The 19890-nt window shown below is 39.1% G+C and overlaps 1 protein-coding gene across 1 annotated transcript; it reads right to left on the bottom strand.

Moving 5' to 3' along the window:
• Nucleotides 1–457: 457 nt before the first annotated feature.
• On the bottom strand, nucleotides 458–19625 carry CYBB (cytochrome b-245 beta chain). Its single transcript, XM_013094535.5, has 13 exons — nucleotides 19468–19625; nucleotides 17267–17362; nucleotides 15590–15700; nucleotides 12360–12444; nucleotides 11021–11166; nucleotides 10109–10299; nucleotides 6553–6682; nucleotides 5814–5906; nucleotides 4138–4391; nucleotides 3681–3843; nucleotides 2674–2820; nucleotides 2264–2388; nucleotides 458–1541 (listed from the first exon to the last, which is right to left on the bottom strand). Exons 1-13 carry the CDS (start codon nucleotides 19510–19512, stop codon nucleotides 1415–1417), a joined length of 1713 nt encoding a protein of 570 aa, XP_012949989.1. The 5' UTR covers nucleotides 19513–19625; the 3' UTR covers nucleotides 458–1414.
• Between the last annotated feature and the right edge of the window lie 265 nt (nucleotides 19626–19890).

Below are 19890 nucleotides of genomic sequence, written 5' to 3'. Positions count from 1 at the left end.
TCATATAGGTAAGTTTTATATTAATAAATAAAAATGGTAAGCTGTCCTTCTAAAGTAGCATGAAGTGCTTGGATAACATTTAGAAATGGTATAAAGGGAGAACGCATCCCATCTGGCAAGCTGGGGTGTAAAATACGCTACATACAACCAGAAGGTTACACAAACTCGTGTGAAGTTACAGAAGGAGGTCACCACTTTTTTTCTGCCGACTGCAGGAACCTGTCAGCAAGGTCTAGTGTTGTGTAGGAGCTACCATAGGGCTTGGCAGAGGAGTTTGGAAGGCAGTAAGCAGGTGACAGGGTGGAACTGGGCTGAAATAAAATGTCTGTTTCAAGGTGTGTTGTTTTTTTTTTTTTTCTTCTTTTCCTGCAGCTGGTATTTAAAGTGTCTTGGTTCCTTTTTTTTTTTTTTTTTTTAATAACCTGTTACCTGTACTGTACATACAGAAGCACTGTGCTTTGTATGGGTTTCCTGCACACATGCAAGCTTTATTCATGTCTCTTCCAGCTACTGTCCCCATGCCATGGTATTTGCTTTCTCAAACCTATCTCACTACAGTCAAAGAGGAGCAGCTGAACAATAGGGCCAACAGCCCTGTGTGCATTTTAAAATGCTTCGCGAAAGACCCATTAAACCATTCAGTGAGGAGTCCTTTCAGCCTTGAAGTCAGAAATTTAGAGATGTGAAACTGAAACAGTTCAGAGCAGCTGAGCGATGGCTCACAGGCCGAGCGGAGGACTTGGTTTGGCACCGGCCTCATGGTCCCCGCTGCAGCTGGGCGATGGTGGCAGTGGTGCTCTGACATCCAGGTGGTTCCTTTTCACTTCTCTGCTTCCCTAAAGAGAAATGGCTGCTTTCCAGCTGCCCATGCTATCTCTTGGACGAGGCATTTAGGCTTGTACCTAAGCCTGAGAGATGCTGGTGTGCAAAGCAGATTTCCTGTTCTAAGGTCCAGTTTTTCCTACACACCTTTCCCTAAGTCTTCCCTCATTCCAGAGACTCCCTGTAGCCAGGATAAGCTGTCTCTTAATAGCAAGGATTATGCCAGAACGCCTTATAGTTTAATAGCATTAAGCTTTCTCAAAGCTTGGTTCCCAAATGCGTATGTCTGCCTTGAACCTTCAGCAGTCATTATGAATAACAGGAGGATAAAGACAGTTGAGGGGAATTCCCCTCACACAGATGAAGAATAAATTCTTGCTAAATCGCCAGCGTGTTGGGGGGTGGGTGGGCAGGCACTGCAAACTTTTAAAGTAAAACGTGACTTCTACTCTACCACAGCGCCAGAATAATTCCAAAGAAGCAAAGGGATATGCATTTATGCAACTGGGATTAGAAGCCGGGCTGCTCTTCCCACAGAAAGATCCAGTCTCTAGGCTTTGTATTGAATGAACGACTGCCACATATTTGGGAGTTAGAAATTTTCCTTGTTAAAGATGAAGTGTACTCCTCGTGGGTCAGCTTCCGAGTTACTGATGCTCTGCTTGTTGAGCGTGTCAGCTAGGCCCTCAGGTCCACACAGAAAAACACCTATTCTGGAACTGTGAAGAAAATGAAAACATGGTCAGGAACTAAATATAGAGCAGCTGGATGTTGTTTGTGCATATCAACCTTATGTTCTGTAGCTGCAAGTCGTTTTTTTCTCAGTGACAGAACTTAAAAGAGAACAGCATGTCTCCCCTTTAAAACTTATAACCCCTTCAAACTTGTAAGGCATCTACTACTGCTTCTAAAGCAGATGGTGGGCTACATCTCAGCTCAGCAGAAGTCAGTGAAGACAGTTCTATGGACCTCAGTGGAATAAATAAAGTGAAGCCTCAGAGTTTATGACACAAATTGTTGAAAGGAACTGTTCTATTTTTTCCTACAAATTTTGGGTGCTCAGCCAAAGGCCATCAATATTTAGTTTTATTTATTTATTTACTTATTTATAGGTAGAAAGCATTACTATTTGAGGTATTTAGAGGTCAAATGACTTTCCTATCTACTTCAGCTAGGAAGTTGTGATATGTGTTTTCTAAAACATTGCTAGTAATTGCATACTGCATGAAGTACCTCACCAAACATGGATGATTTTTTTTTTTTTTTTTTTTTAAGCTGTAGGTCAAGACTCCAGGTCATGTCCATGTCTGAAACCAGATTAGAAGATACTTGGAGATTGTTTTTTAAATACTCTAAAATACTCTCCTCAAACATTATTGGTCAAAGGAACAAGATTGTGCTATTATGGTGTTCAGACAGAGGACTATCAGTACAGGTTTACCCTGGATGCTGCCTTGCAATGGTTTTGAACTCGTTTTCCCAGTTAGGTCTTCCATACAAGGTTTTCTGCTTAAGGCCTGTAATCACATCCTTCTCTTCTTCATGATGCACTACAAAATGAGTGGCCTGTGGGAAACGAAAGACAAAGGACAGCAGCATGTCAATATGCACTGAATTATTTGCAAACTAAGAACATTCCTGAAGAATTTATGGTGTTTAGGAAGGAAAGTTACATGGGTATAGTCCTGACTAGTAGTGTCCATCTCCCTCTTTTCCCCTGATTGGTTTATCTCAAGACTTAAAGCCATAAAGTGTTGAACACTGAAATGACATTTCTTTTGGAATGAACTGTTTTAGTCCAAGAACTGTAATCAGTACATAAGGCAGTGATATTTTCTGCAGTGTTTTTACCTGAGATTCATCCCAGCCTGTAAGGTAGATGTTATAGCTGAGAAACTCCGCGTTATTTCTCTCCTGCATTTGAGTTTCCAGAGACTGCAAGAGGTCAGCAAACCATTCAAAGGCATGAGTGTCCCTGCAAAGCCAGTAAAAATAGATCTGGAAGAGACAAGAGTAAACTGTCAGGGGACATAGTCCTTTAGGTTTCCGGGTTTCTGTCTGCTGACTGAATGAGGATTTCAGAGTTCTTGTAGAAATTTTCCTGACCAGTTCAGCTAATGGGTAGGTAGTACTGAAGCTATTCAGGAGTTGTGACACTGGGAGGGTTGTGAAGCAGAATGAGTGACTGCAAGAACAAAGAAACATCTTTCTATTTGTCTTTCACTAGTGGGTTACATTTGTAGTTCAGGATGTTTCCCTAGTTGTAAAACAGCTTGTTAGGATGTAAAACAGTGACCTGGAGGTAGATTCTATCTCCCTGTCTGCTGGCAGGGAAGTTAAATTAAAGCAGGTAACGAAATCAGATCTGTCCTCTGGATATGCCCATAACTGTGGAGTGTGGCCCCACATCTCTGCACAGGGACTTTCCAGGGGCAGAAGGCAAGAAGAGGATGGCAGCAGGGTGCTTCCACTGTCAGAGTTGCTCTCTTTGTTGTTAGGGAAGGCACACAATGTTTGCATGTGCTGGGGAAGTATGGCATGTCTTTTTGTATCTAGCATGGCTTGAATGGCACTTCCACCACAGGTGGAAATCCCCAAATCCCCAGGACCACAGCCAGGATTTGCGTATAGGACTTTGCTTCTAGGGTTTTTTTCTTTTTTTTTTTTCTTTTTTTTTTTTCTTTTTCCATCCTTTTGCTTCCCTACCTGCTCCTCTTGTGAGACAACTGGGCTCTTCTTTCAGGATTTATGCATGTTTGGAGCCAGATCCCTTTTCTGGGCCTGTCTCGATTTGGGCTGTCAGCCCTCCAACAACTACATGAGTTCTGGGAAATTTCTGTGACAAAGAGGACACGTACCTTCTTAAGTTTTAGGTTGGTCGCATCGTGGCAGTATTTGTACCAGACAGACTTGAGCACGGATGCAAATGGTGTGACCCCTATCCCAGCTCCAACAAGCATAACAGTTTCATAACTGAACACGTCCTCACTGGCGGTTCCAAAGGGGCCATCCACAGCTATCCTGAAATCAAAAGTACTCTTAAGAAATCAATAGTGAATATTTGTTAGCACCATTTAAAGTAACAGTAGAAAGGTAAAGTATTTGTCTGTTAAAATGCATGTTTGGGCTGAATGCTAGAAAGTAGGAGAAAAGGTGGATTTGATCATAGGAGGGAACTGGAAGGAGCAGTCCAAGGTCAGCATCTGTGATGGAAGTAGTTAATGACTGCATCGCAGGTGCCACCAAACTGGCTGAGTACAATTTAAAGTGTTTAAGATTTTGGTTGGCTTTGTGGTGGAGTCTCTCTGTACATACTTGGGCAACTTCCAGGCCTCCTGGAATTCTTGCTTGTCACATCCGCAGGCATTGAACAAGCCCTCTGTCCAGTCCCCCACAATACGGACATGAATACTGAAGTAATCCTCTTCTGGGGCAGAGGTTAGAGTGAATGGATGCCATTCCAGTTTAGACACTGCTGGACATTTGACAAAAATATATTGTCCGACCTCCATCTTGAAACCCTTCTTCATCATCTGGAGCTCAATTGTCTTGAAAGGATGAATCACCACCTACAGCCAGAGGGACAAGGGGAAAAAAAAAAGACAAAAGGAAAAGGCTGTCTTCCCTGATCACTGGTTTTATCTGTCCTTCATCATCCTTTCCTATGAAGGCAAGGAAGGCAGGTGAAACTTTGTTCCTAGTAAACTGGGAGTGAGAAGCAATGCCTGACAGCCAGGTGAAACACTGCAGAAGATGCTAAATTGTTGGCTGAGGTACCTTTTTCACACTGCACGTGCAGTCACTCCAAAAGGGATAGGTCACACTGGCACATCTTGTGACACATCACCAGATCTGTGTATGCACATTGCTAATTCTAGGTGCACCTTACACAGTGGCACAGTGTTAATGAAACTGGGTGTATGTATCAACAAAGAGCTATCATAAAGGTAGGGAATTAGACAGATAGTACCACTGGAAACTGAAGTTTTCGTGTTATACCTGGGTGGGAACTATAGTTGTGCCTATTGTACCTATATTTAGCCAAGAAGTAACAGTAGGAATATTCTAGAAGCAAGGCGAGTATTTCAGTCACTGCAATTTTTTAATCCCAAAGTTGTTTGCCAATGTTATTTTCAATTTTTAGAAGAGAATCAGGTCTCTCTGTTTATTAATGTAGGTATCAATAATAGCACTCAGCATTGTGGAAGAAGCTTCCGGCCAACAAGGAACCAAGTAGGCACAATAGACATATGATGCAGAAATAGAGAGATTTTGGTAAAGTTACTAGAAAGCATGCTAGAGTACAGGAGCCTTCCAATATGTCAGCATGGTGCCAGGAACAGTAGAGGCATCTGCTATGATCCCCCAGATCCTGCTATGACTTGAACAGGGTAGGTCCATGAGATGCAACACACTGCCCGTGAAGAAATTATGTTGGGAAAGGCCAGGGGAGTTTTTGTATTTCTGAGTTTGATGCCATGATAATTTGCCTATCATACTTTCAGAATCAGCATTAACATCTCTGCAACACACCATGGGGACCTACCACCTAAGCTTAATGTTAGCTTTGGCTGTGCAAAATAGGACCCCTTAGCTCTCCTACTCAGAAGACATTTGTTCTGCTGAAAAATCAGAATTCCTAAATATCCAGGTAGTTTTGAAAAGAAAGATTTGTTATCCTAAATTACTCTTTATGCCGTGGAGTATTTACATTGGTGAGCATTTCGCTAGATCTGAAGAAAATTAATTCTCTAAGACTCAGTCCTGTGCCTTAGCTAACTTCTTCCTGCACTCTTTTAAAGAGCATCCTGGGGACAACTATCCTTGGATGTTAGAGGTTAGTATTATTTTTGTGTGTTAGCAGCCAGGACACACCTGAGAGGTCTTTAATTGACCACATTGTCTAATTTGTAGGGACTGCTGGCTTTGCTGCACTGTCTGGAAAAATTGGTAATGTTTTGCCCAGTGTTAAGCATACCATCAACACATACCTTTGTGATAACAACCTTCTGCTGTGACCTCCAAAACCGCACCAACCTCTCACAGAGGTACAAAAACATGGGACCTACTACCCACTTCCATGTCTGTTAACAGAATAAAATGAGAAGTCAGATCATGAAGATGGCAATTGACATTACACTGAGTTCTGGAAGTGCTATTAACAGGAGTTAATTTAAGTTACTTATCAACCAGAGAAGGGAAGCCTTAAAATATATGACACCTTCAAAATAGCTTCTGCTCAGAGAAAGAATTTCTTTCTTTGTTGAGAATTGCAGTTGGATTTTTAATGGATACAATAGTTACAGCAATGCACTTTCCTATGGGTGATTTTGTCTATACCTTAAAACTAAGGTAGGTAGGTGTAATGAGGAATACAACTCTCAATGTGTTACTGACTCAGGTCTGTATTACTGCAGGGAAGTTTTCTGTTAACAGCTCTGTCTGAAACATAAATGAAAGCCAGCCTGGTTAGTCAGTAAGAGCTGAAGTTTCAGCTCTTGATGTCTGGAGACAATCATTTTCTGTTAATGATTATCGATCCATTAATAATATGAAACTATTATGTGGATTATAGCACTTTTTAGGAACTGCCACAAGCTGCAAAATACATTTCGTAAACACGTTTTACGTAAAGTAAGCCGCTTTCTGAAGTGACTGTATACATTATTTAACAAAAAGTGAACTCTAAACATTTTTGATTGACTTTACACTCAGAACAATTGTTCTTACCATAGGAGGATTCCCTGAAAACTGGGGGATTGGGCAAGCTCCTTTTCTCCCCCACTCACTGAAGTTCTTATAGCAAATCTCTGGTTTATGTACAGCCAGACTTTCCTCAGTCTGTCCACGTACAATACGCCTGAAAAAAAATTGCAAAACATTAAGGGAATGAAATGTAAATGAACTTATTGTCATGAACTGTCACTTATTATTATTCTGTTTATGTACTAATCTATTTCCATGAAGTTATGGACTTCTGCAGTGCTGGTGTTCCTTTTGATTCAGTTCTATTTCTCTGACCAACCCACAAAATTCCTATTAAAATGATAATAATGAGGAGGAAAGTTTGTGGGGGAAAATACCAACAACAAGATCAGATGAGGAACTAAGGGGTATGTTCATTATCATTTCCAGTACATGGTCACAATAGGAAAACTTCATTCTTTTCAAAGCAATCCTACTTTTTCCTTCAATAAGAAAAACCAAACAGGGAGTGGGCTCAATAATCAGTTTCCTAGCGAAATTATCAGTTTCCTAGTGATCAGTGCAGAAATTATTACTGTTATTTAGCTTAGAAATCATAGAGAACCCATTCCAAAGTACCTCCTTTGATACTTTCTCTCTCTTTAAAGCTGCACAGTAGATGTTCAGTTGGTGTGAATGGGCACAGGTTCCTCTGGCTCAGTGGAGCTACGCCAGCCTGCCAGCCAAACCAGTTGATGTCAGCTGATGATCCTGACTCTATATTTCAGCTTGTGTTTTGGTTTGGTTTGTATTGGTTGTTTGTTTTATTATAGAGAAGCCTGATTGCTCCAGTTCTAGCTTTCTAGTAGCAGAGCTGGTGCTGGAAGAAAATTTCAGTCTTGAGGACGAAAAACATACTCAGAACTTGTTCGCCATTTCCTGCCTCTGTGTGGAGTTCTACCAGCCTCTGGGGCACGTGAGAGTCCCCAGAATGACAGTAATTAATAGGATGATGGTGATAGCAAAGAAATGAAGATTTAGATCTGATGACTTTCCCTGGAAATGGTCTGATTCTGATTGGCTTCATGCCAATATGATCCTGTTGATATTTTCTTTCCACGACTTCTCTTTCTGCATTTCAAGATTGGTTTCCTTGAACTGAACTGTGTTTCTGATGTTTCAATGAAATTTGGTATCTAAGTTAAATGCGTATCTGTCTTTAAGTGACAAATGTATCAGAGGATTATTGCAGTGCCTGTGCACTATCTTGAAAGTTAAAAGATTTCAACGCTGATAGATACTACTATCGAATCGCTTCCTCATTAAGGGTTTCATTGTCATCCTGCCTGAAAAATAAAGGGAAAGAATGACACTGTCCTAGGAGCATCACGAGTTGCAGTTTGCAGGATCACCAGTTGCAATTCACTTCCCCACTAGTGACAACGGCTTCAGCGGAGCCGCCCTCTGGGGTGATTTACAGGAACAGGAGGAGCCCATTTTCCGCCTGTTTTCTGACAACCCTCATCCCCATCACTTAAGGGAAAGAGTGGGCCTGGTGGCTTTTGCCCTGCCCTATAATCCACTCAGAGTTTGACAATGCTGGGAGCTTGTACAAGAAAAGGGAAACAATTATTTTCACTTACTGTGCAGTGTAGATGCTCTTCCAGTACTGAAATTAAGCGTTCAGTAATATAGCCTTATCATTACTTCTTTTTCTGCTACAAGTTTTACTTTAACTTCCAAGGCAGGGTGATCTGAATCTCTGTACTCTTTCCTCTTCACATTTACTACAACAGGAGGATTTGGACTTTTGTCTGTGACATAACTCGCGCACAGAATATCGGTGATGGAAAAATGCTTTAACAGCTTGTAACAGACAAGAATTTGCCCCCTTCATTCCATTAACTATATTTGCTTCAGTTTTCTGTATATACACGCATATATGTATGTACATATACCTATGTATAACACAGCCTTTTCTTTTGAGATACGATGACATCTATGCCTCTTTCAAACATACAACTTTGAGAGTGTCAGATCATACTTATTTTATAACATCTGTCTTTACACATCTAAGATTCCTTCCCTGAGCATAAAAAGACCATCTAATATTTTTTCAGTATAGTATCATTTTCTCTAAACTCGAAATGTCTTTTGCTTTTAAGGCAAAATAGGATGGAGCTATCTTTGCCTGAAAGTGATCTAACACCTATCCTGCATACAACTAACGGCCACTCTGAGTTCACTGCCAGAAATCATTCTTCCATCTACAGATAATAATATTCCTGTATTTCTCTCCTCCCAAAGTCTAGCTGAATCTCTCTGACAACACGTCAACCTCTACTGCTGCCCAAACTCTGTCTTTTCAGTACTATGTTATTAAAATGATGAAGATATAGTCCACATCCAAGTAACCAAAAAGTCAGCTTTTATGAAATATATGCTACTCACTGACTGCTAGAAAGAGCAATGCTTGCTTTCTGACAGCATTGTGTAGTAGCTGTTGACAAGTCTGGACATTTTGTTGGTAATTATAATGTGTTTGCTGAAGGAAACATGACCCATTTGTTCTTTTCCTTCAATGTTTTACTCAAACATTCTTCTTGTTTTGGAAGTTTAAATGGACTATCGTTGCTGGTGATCCTCCTCTGCCTTCTATTTTTGCTGTTCCTGTTGTAGTCTCATTTCTGTCGTCTTTTTTTTTTTTTTTTTTTTTTTTTTTTCTAGCACTACTGGACTAAGAGGAAGTGTTGTTGAATAGTCATTTTGGTTGGGCATTTTTAAAGGACGCTTTCTAGTGCTCTGAATCCTTAGCTATTTTTAAGGTAATAACACCTAGAATTTCATTGTAAATGGATAAAATGGATAAAATAGCATAATTATCAACTATGAAATGTGGCTTGGAAGATTTAGCTTTTTTTTTTTTTTTTTTTCTCTTTATGCATCAGTTCTGTAGTTTTAAAAAATGAAACTAAAGTTCATTTTTCTAAGCAGTTAAATTGCTTATGCGTAGTCCTAAAATTGTTTCAATAGGCTATTCAGGTAATTCAGAAGGTATGGAATGAACTTTCCAACTGAATGTTGGAAAAGAAAATGTTTGGCGTTTAAAAGTTACAAAAACTTACAGCTACCTGTATTTGAGCTGCAACAGCTAAAAATCTATTATGAAATGCTGTTGATACTAAAAGCCCCAAAAGTCATCCAAGTCTGAAAGATAAATGCATGTTGTTGTAGTTATCATTTATTCCATAAAATCCTAGGCCTTATGTTATTACTATTCCTTTTAGGACACAAAGATAAAATACAAATTAGAAACCAGAACCCTGGGAAAGAGCTTTCCAGTTTAAGTATCAGAAAGAGTTGGTTATCAGTGAACTGATAGGCTTGACTTTCATAAGCCTCATGCATGTGAATAATGTGTTGCTTGTATCTGAGGGCCTATTGGCCTCAGAACCCATATTGGTGCATCATTACCATAAAACTAACCGCTGTTTAGTGACTTAAGTCTCTATATACATCTGTGGGTAGAGAACTTTAAGCTAAAATATAGTAGTTATCTATAGTAGTTATCATGTATTGTGCGATAAATGAGAATACTCACCCAGCACCATGGATGACAAGGCCAATAAAGAAGATGACAAAGAGATGATGTGTGTACCAAAATACTTCAAAATATGACCTTCTGATGGTTTTGGTGGACGACGTGATGATTAGTATGAGGGCCAAAGTGATGATAACACCAGTGAGACCAGCCAAGTATGTGAAAGCCACATATAAGCCCCCCACGGGATTCTGTAAAATAATTGAACACATTGGTCTAAGGACGAGGCTGCATCAAAGCTGAGCCAGCTGAACCACCAGTCTGTCTCCCTTGCCAAACTCTTTATCTTGTTGCAAATCTTTAAGTCATTTTCTATGAATTTGCCAACAATGTTTTGAAAACCCACTTCATTTTTGTTTTACTGCGAATGTACTCTTACTAAAGTAAGTGGAAGTGGAGATAAAGGATTTTCCACATATTAGCACACCAAGGATTGTTTCTTACTCTGCCACTGCTCAGCACTACGGGCTTGGGGAAAAGCAAGATTTTTGAGCAACTCTGTTTCTAGAGCTGAGGTCCTACATCCATATTTAGGAAGCTAAATTAAAGTTCTCATTTTCAGTAGTGTTGTGCAGCTGTGGTTCTCAAAACTTATGTCAGACTCTTGGTGCTTCTGAGGAACTTTTGCTTTGATTTCTGTCTGCCTAATGAGAAGATTTCTTTATGGGGCATTTGTTTTTATGAAACGGTTTAAAGCTAATGTGAAAACCTCACGTGAAAAGATATAAAGTATTACCAAAAGTCAGCCACGTTATTATTGACCAACATAAGGGAATTAATTACAGAAGACTGTCCTGCAAGATGGTTCAAATGCAGATTGTGCACTCCAGAAATAGGAAATCTACTGGGATATTCTTGCATGATTATCTAGATGAATGGAATAATGATTCTTCACAGCCTGATGTCACTTACCGGAATAGTTTGCCTAAAAAAATTGACATAGCTTTCTTCTGGCTTATCACCAAGTTTCGAGAGTACAGATGCGAGAGTGTTTTTGTCCTCAACACGTGCTTGCACACTCCACTCCACATTGAATAAGTGTGCAATGGTGTGAATTGCTAGGAGTGACAGGAAACAAATAATTAGGGTTAAGCACAGGGTAAGTACTCAGTGTTTTGGGGTAACATTTGAGTGAACACTGTAATGCTTCTCAACAGCAGCTTAGAACCTTTGCCACTCTCACCCTCTTCATCACAATTTCAGATCACTGATGTGTGTTATTGCTAAAGTTTCACCATCTGAAGTTTACACCTTTTACTGGGTAGAGGAAGGAAAGAGGTAAAGGGAAAAAAAAATCTAGAACATCTTTGTTCAACAAAGGTTTTCAGCAATTCAAGTTGAAGAGCAGTGCCCTAATTTTATACTTGGGATGGCTTAAGTTATCTGTCAGGATCATACAGAAACTATGTAGAAGACTGAAGCAGTGAATCTGGATCTCTTTGGTGTTAGATTTTTTAGGGCTTCTTTGCCCTAACAAAGCTTCTTTGCTTTGTTTGGCTAGCAGTTATTAGAAAGTTTTTGCTGGGCTGGACTTGTCCATAAACTAGTTCACCTGAAGTATTTCACACTATTTTCACAGTGTGTTATTGCAGGGGTAAGCTATACAACACTTCTCGAATATTTTCCACTTTTATATAACTGGATATTTACTCACATGCAAATCAGGGCCTGAGTGGCCTTACATAAACTGAATTGCTCCGTTCCTTTCCTGTGAAATGGTGAGCTCAAGTAATCTACTGATGTTACTACTGTTCTAAGATACATGATTTGTTAGATACTTGAATTGAGAAGTGACAAATTTGTTGGGGGTGGAAAAAAAACAAAAACCAAAAAACTTTAGTTTACCTGATAAGAGATAAAACATGAAAATAATTCAACAGCCTGCCCTAGTTTTTACAATGCTTTCTTTAATTATTTCTATTATTTTTTCAGATGTGCCAGCCAATTTATAAGCCTAAACAAAAAAATTGCTAAAGTACCAGGTTCTCAAGGCTTTGCTAAATACTCTTTATTAATCAGTGTCATGAATTCTGCTAACAGTGCAACAGAAAGGTATCATTTCTTACTTATCTTTTGCTCTCTGCCAGTTGCAGATCAATGACTGAAAACTGTTCTAAGCCTTGATACATGCTGACTCCTTTAGGTTAATGAAATCAGCTCTCTGCCCATATCCATAAGAACTTGAATCCCACCTGAATTTTGCCTAAAATGAAAAAGCAAGTAATAAACAGAGAAACATTTGAGTACCAACCAGTATGAAGGGCGATCATCCATGCCACCATTTTGTGAAAAGTGAGGTTCCTGTCCAGCTGTCGTCTGACACGGGTAGAGCAGCACTTTGGGGTTGAAGAAAAAAAGTATTTGTGGACTACTTGTGATGCCTTTGCATATTTATTTAAATGCAGGGAAAACAAAAAAGTGAACAAAAAATAAAGGCCCTAAGCATAACAATTGCTCACATTGGTGGTAAAGAATATTTAGGAATTCAGAATTCCTAAATATAAACAAAAATATATCACTCCATACTTAGAATATAATCATAATATTATATTTTACTATGTCCCATTGAAACAAAGTATATGATAATGAGAAAAAAATAACATGCAGTATGGCAAGAATATATGCCTTATCTGTGTTAAATTTAAGTTACATGTTATAAATGGACGGGATCATCACACTCTGCCATGCTAGGACAAGGTGACTGTTTTGGTAGGGATTCAGGTTGCCAGCTAGCATCAGAATCCTGTTGTGGTTCACACTGTAGAAATGGACTGCAAAACCATAACTGTCATCTCAGAGAACTTCCACTCCAAACGCAGCAGGCACTTATGTTCCTAAGTGATTCCTTCCCCAAAACACTGGGTGTACTTGCCAGACATTCATTTGCAAATTGTCACTAATGTTATCCAACGGGAAACAGGAATAAAAAAACCTCTCTGCTAATACAAGCTGAAGAACTTGGTTCTTAAGAAAAACAGAATGGTATTTTCATTAACGATTATGACAGGTGCCTGAGACCCTATCTAAATTGCGTTGTAGTCCGTGGCTGTTCTCCTATAAATTGAAGTTCTTGTAAACCTAGCATTTGTTGCCTCCACGCAGTAGAAAGCATAAATATCCTGTGTTGTGTCCTTATATTGCTTTTGCTAACTGCCAAAAGTAACAGAACACTAAGCAAGCTAAAACATTATATGCCTTGGAGCCATATAAATGTTTCACACAAGAAATTAAGAGAGATCAAAATTTTCTTCCAAGTGCTTGCTGAACATTAACTTTGTAGACAGCCAGGTAAAGTATCTTCCCATGTAACAGGGTGGATCTGATCATTCCAGATCATTGTTTTGTTTTGTTTCATTTTGTTTTGTTTTCCAGCTATGACTTTGATTAAAAGGCAAACTTTAACACTACTACAATGACTTCAGCAGACTATAACAACAGCCAGAATAAATTTCACCTTCTCTGCATCACGTGCCTTGAGATATAATTAAAAAGCTTGTAGAATAAAGAGTAGTACAGCATGGAAGTGCCCATCCTGCTTTTCTGCCTTGCAAAAAGCAGGTAGGAACACTAGATCTTGCTGTTTAAGAGTTTAAGACCAAGTGATGGCAAAATGCTGTAGTGAAGTTCGGTAGTGAGGCTCATTAACAAAAGCAATGAATATAGCAAGAAAGGGCATGTAAAGACAACACAGCTGTTCTTTCAATTAATAATAAACAACTTTGTGGTGTATCATTTCTGGGTGGCAGAATGTAAAGGGCAGGAGTTTCCATCACATTCCTATTGAGCAATTCACCCTCTGCCTAACCCCAATGGCATTGCTACTGGAAAGGCCGCTGCCCCTTCAGTAAGTAACATGACATTTAAAAATCCTGATTTTCTTAAGAGATCCTCACAGGTTTTACTTCCAGAGCATAGCTAATTAGACAAAAGAGTAGAACAAGCACAAACAGCTGCACCACTGCACCATGGCCACCACAGTCCTGTCCCTACCAGTGGGACACTAAGCTGTGCATGTTTTGCTTAAGGTATACAATTCCTTCCTTCCTGAGGTAATACAACACATTGCTACATTGCTATAGATATATTGTATAAAATTGATTTATGTCTATAAATACATTGTATATGTAATATATAAATAAACAAATGTAAAAAAAAAGCTATTGAGATTTATTGAATCAAGCAACAGAAGTTAAAGAAACTCCAAACAGTCTTAAAATCCTATTTTATGTCCCTCCCTCATGTCCTTATTCATCCTCAGAGTCCTGAGCTTCCTCACACAGCCTGGTGCTGTCAGCTGCAGGCAGGCAGCAGAAATGAAGCTGTAGATCTCTACATGGTTCAGACTCGCAAACTGGGTAAAAGATGAGCAATTCAGGACAAGAAGCTTTAAGACCCAGTTGCAGTACAATTCTCAACCCTTGGAATCAGTTTTTAGCATTCCAGTAATGTTTCTGAAAATGTCTTCAGCTCTTTCATTGCTTTGAGCTCAGAAGACTTCTTCCCAACCTGCTTACAACCCAACTTTGGACAGCATTGGAAATACAATTTAGGAGCTTAATGTGGCAGAAACAGTTCACTTTTTCATCCACACTGATTGTCAAACCATATGTACTGGATGAGTGTACAGTGTGGGTTGTCTCTGATTATTTTCTTACGTGTTCCCTCAGCTGACAAGGGTCATCCATTTTGTATTAATAAGGTTTGCAACTTGTAGATGCTTTTGGAGGCCTAATCATCATAGCTGTGGAATGGGAGCCTTTTCTAGTATGCCTGAATAAAATCATTTAATCTTTCTGTCTGCATTATTTCTGCTGTAATAGAGATCTAGGTTTCAGTAATGTGATACAGTCAGTGCTATCAGAGGAAGCCACTCCAGATATCACCTAGAATTGGTTGTCCTTTTTCTTAGTGGTGGTTCCTTGGTGCTGTGCATAACGTGTGTATTTGGGAGCTAGAAATGGTCAAAAGGCTAGTGAACTATTTTATCCTGAGATAGAAATGCAATGCAGAAAAGAAAGAATGTAACTTATGAACCACTTGAAAAGTCCCATTCTAAGTCTGTGAAAGGATACGTTTGCTGTAAGAACTGAACATGCACAGACAGAAGACATGGGTTAATTTCTCCTACTATAAATGGGCATTGTATCATTGACAAATGAGGCAAATATGTGTAAGCATCACCAGTGGTGTCTGGCAGACAGAACAGGGCCCTTGCATCCAAGGCAGCATGATGCCCAGAAGGAAACAAAAAAGGGAAGAAGTCTAAGTCAAGGCTAAGTACCTCAACAGAGCTCTAGGCATGCCATTGGCATAGAGACCTCAGTCTTTCTCATAGCAAAACTTTGGCCTTCTCTACTTCTTCATAAAGGACATCCCCAAATAACAGTGTACTTGGGGAACTTGGGCTGTCACTTGGGTGTATTTGTAAGGCTACTTGGGTTATTATCTTTCATAAATTTTGAAATTCTTTCTTCATCTTACCGCACTTGATCCTCTGAGGAAGGAGAGCAAGTTTCGACATACTGGCAGCAGAATCAGCATGCAGTTGAAATTCAGACAAGCTGCAGGAGCCCTTGCCAGAGCCAAAGCATGCTGTAATTGGAGAGATGCTATTATTAAATGAATTACCTAGGACATTATCCAGGAGACACATAAGCAAAGATTTCATTTATGTATTATATCACAAGTATTAATGAGTGTGAGATCTAGAGTTAATTAACAATGCTTGCATTTCAGAGTAGCCATGCTCTGGCCTAGTTAGGGGCACATATGCAGAAAGAAAACCTTCCTTCAGACAGACACTTTCCATGCCCAGTTTTGAAATAATATGGTTGTATGAAAAGCTCCCTCTCAGACCTGACAGTTCGTGGCCAAGCACAGATGCAGCTCTAAGCCATCAGGAGAGTTTTCTGTCCCAGCGTTATAAAGAAAGAGGCCCTGTTGTGGTTTCAGTTGGCTGAGGGTTAGGACAGAGAGAAGGACAGCTAAAAAGGGAAGTGGCTGAGTGTTCCAAAAGACAACAGGACTGGATCAGGACTAGTCTTTCGTGTAATTAACATTCATATCACAGAAGCTTTGTCTTGCTCATAAAGCTCATGTTATCTTCAGAAGGTTAATGTCTAAGGCTCCTGCTCTGACCTGTCCCTTGTGCGTGCACCTTTGTTGTCAGTAAAGAGAGTCTAGGGAAATTCATTGCCCCGTCTTTTAGGCATGTGTTCCCTAGATGTTGATCTTCACATCCTGAATAATTTCAAATTTCGACTAAGACAGTTTGGAAGGAGGGGTTAGTGACCATATTAATACAAAAACACTGAAGGAAAGAGAAATATAGTGTGTGCTCTCCTTGCATTGACTGGGACCCTTTCAAGTTTCAGATCACAGTAAGAGTAACTTGGGATTACACTGAGTTATCCACATACAGATCTGTGCCCTGATAACAAAAGGCAGAATTTGATCCATAGATCTGAACCCTGCATGATCTGAAATCCTGCATGAGCAGGATTTCCTGCTTGGTAGAATTAAACCATTGATTTGCAGAGCTTCTACAAAAGGATGTGTACTGTAATGTGAAGATGAGAGTGATTTTTGAGTCTGTGATCAGGCTTTTAAACTATATGAACAAATGAATCTCCTCTATTGGCCATGACCCTTTGTAGCTTTGGAAACACCTTCACTGTAAGACACCTAATGTTGCATCAACCAGTTAGGTTATATTGAATAGCCCATGGTCCAGGAGCACGTGGCTGCTTGAATACTATCCACACACTTGATGAATTATGATTTCTTTTCAGAGCTGATAACTATGTAAAATATTCAGGCAATGAAAAAGGGAAAATGGTTGCACAATAGTTCCAATGGCAATATTTTATTCACCTTCTGCTAAATAAAGCGGCAACAACACGCTTAGTTTAATTATCAGGAGAATAATAGTTACCTGGAAACACCTTTAGAATGAGATATCTCTATTTTGCATACCAGCTTTCTATTCAGAAGCACTGGATGTCTGTCTGCATTAAGTTATCTGTTTATGTGTGAATTTAACTCCTACATGAACCTGCTGCTCCAGCAACTTGATCCTGTTTCAGTCACAAAAAAAATAGGGAAAAATGCTATGTCTATGCTCAGTCTATGACAAGATAATGTATGTTTTGTACTTACACCAAGGAGTTCTCTGGTGTAGAAGAATTTTTGTGGGACGTCATATGCAAGATAGAACCACCAAAAGAGGAAGACATTTAACCCCAGCCACACAAGCTGAAAGAGAAACAAAGAGGAAACTTTACAGTTTGTTGTTACAGATCATATAGCTGAATTTACACAGTTCAAAAAATCTTCAATTAGTTCATTGTGCTTCTATTTGCAGAGTTAGGTGTGCTGCAGGTGGAAATGGGAGCACAGGAGTGGCAATAAACCAAACCACAGATATTGGTAGCTGAAACTTTTGCATAGTCTAAAAGACTTACAGTTATGTAAGGACTGTCATATTACAGGTGTCTAGCTAAGTCTGTGAGTCTAGATAAATCTCCAAACATCATGAAAAGTTCCAAATGGCAGTTTGCCTGAAAATGTCCTTCCCATGCTGCACAAGTCCAGGAAAGTGAAGGGATTTCCATCAGCATAAGGCAGGATATGGGAAATCCCCAAATCCTCATTATAGAATTAATCTAATCTCAGGATTAAATGCTCTTGAATACACATTTAAAGTGACAGCATGCCAGTCCCATGTAGCCTGACAGCATGCCCAGGAGGCCAAGATGTTTGGTGTGATCCTAGATGGATTCTCACATTCCTTGGTGCTGACCCATACAGAACATGGACCCTCTGAAAAACACGGTGACACTCTGGCAACTTGTGCTGAGTGGTCGAGTTAGGGGCCATCCATGCTTTTCAGCTAGGGCCAGTGAAGATTGAGCATGCTGGAGTTAAGGATGCTATGTGTCTGTTTTATAGAGGTAAATCAATACAGACTGTGGCTGTCCTGTTCCTATCAAGCACTGGACATCCCTGTAGCTAGTCAGTGTATAATAAAGCCATAGTGAATAATGCAGAATACTTTGGTAAGGAAAGTGAACTGTGTGTTCACTTAGTTGCTTTCTTTATTGGTGACTCCTTTAGTTTGTTTCCCTACTAGATAACCTTGTATACCCCTGAGACTAAAAAAGGAAATAAAAAAATCCTACTTAAACAACCTAATGGCCTCTTACTTAATTCTGTTAATATTTCAGTTCTGATGCAAAAAATATGCCCGAATTCACCTCTTGGTAGTTTCAACTTCCTCAAGTCACTGAGGGTGACAGCAAACGTAGTTACTCCTTTTCAAAGTACTAAAGTGCTAATGCTTTATTCCTAAACTAGAGATAAGCATCTACAATGTTGTATGTAAGTATCAAATGTGCACGGCAGCAGCAATACGTTTTTTGAACAAAGACATTCACATTTCAGTCACCACAAATATAGATTGTCTATGGCTTTTTTGCATTACTTTCACTATTTACATATACTAACCCCCCTTGGCAGAAATCCCATAAATGGCATTACATTTTTATTGTATATATTATGTAAAATAATATTATCATATCATATCATATCATATCATATCATATCATATCATATCATATCATATCATATCTACACATATTAAATGTTATATATGCATAGCACTTGTATCACAATTATGTGGAAAAAAGTGAATGTTGAAATACTTTATCGTGCCTACATTTTCTTCAAGGAGGACTGCCTTGCCTTACTCTTCGGCTCTTTTAAATGGGAATGAGATTTCTGGTACTTTTAAATCTTGCTTGGAATGAATTTAACCTACTTCCACGGCTACTCCATGCAAGCTATATACAAACTCAGTTCAAATGCTAGTTGTCCTAACAAAGCATTCATGAATCTCTACTCTAAATTCTGGAATCTGACTCTAATATAAATTCTCTATCCTCAAGACACATCCACAGTGCTTTCAGTTACATCTACTTTTGTTTACAAAAGTGCAAGAAAGGCTTGTTGTTGTGATTGCTTTCTATTTTTGAAGTGCACATGGTTTACAGTGATATGTAATGTTATTATTTCCCCTTAAGTCACTGTTGCATTCAAATAAAATAAATACTTACATTTATTTCTAACAAATAAAATGACAGTTAACATAAGATCATTTCTAAATTGACAATAAAGCTGATAGCAATCAAGACACCAGCCAGGGCTCCTAAAACATCGTGTTCTTGAAGTGTGTCACTGCACTTGCTGCCCTAGTTTCAGAATAATCAGATAAATCATTCACTGACACAGTGAGATCTGCTTATTAAAACCTTCTGTAGAACTTTCTAATGGATACAAATCACAATAAAAATTGTACTTACAACAACAAAGATGGACAGTCCTTCATTCTCCACCCAGTTACCCATGATTGTCTGAGACGAGAGTGCACAACAGCCCTGCTCTTTCTGGGATAGTGTCTCTGTCTTCTCTCATAAGGAAGTGAGAGCAGAAGCTTGCAGCAACCTGTTTCCTTTCTCATTCATTTAGGAAATAAGTTAACCATTGAATCATATCCATAGTTCAATTTCAAACACGTTTCTACCCCTTTTTCATAGAACTTTTCATAACTCATACATATATAAACCATTGAAATACACTTTTCCTCATGATACAGAATTTGGATAAAATAAATAACGTAACTGGTGAGGTTTTATGCTGATAAAAATATTGCTACTTTATGTAACTTTTAATGCTGAAGTATAATACACAAAGCACAGAACAGTTATCTCCTCTCCAGTCTTGTC

Source organism: Anas platyrhynchos, chromosome 1, assembly GCF_047663525.1.
Source record: "Anas platyrhynchos isolate ZD024472 breed Pekin duck chromosome 1, IASCAAS_PekinDuck_T2T, whole genome shotgun sequence".
NCBI classification, from domain to species: Eukaryota; Metazoa; Chordata; class Aves; order Anseriformes; family Anatidae; genus Anas; species Anas platyrhynchos.
Note: the sequence above shows the minus strand (reverse complement) of the source record. Positions and strands in the feature narration are given on the sequence as shown.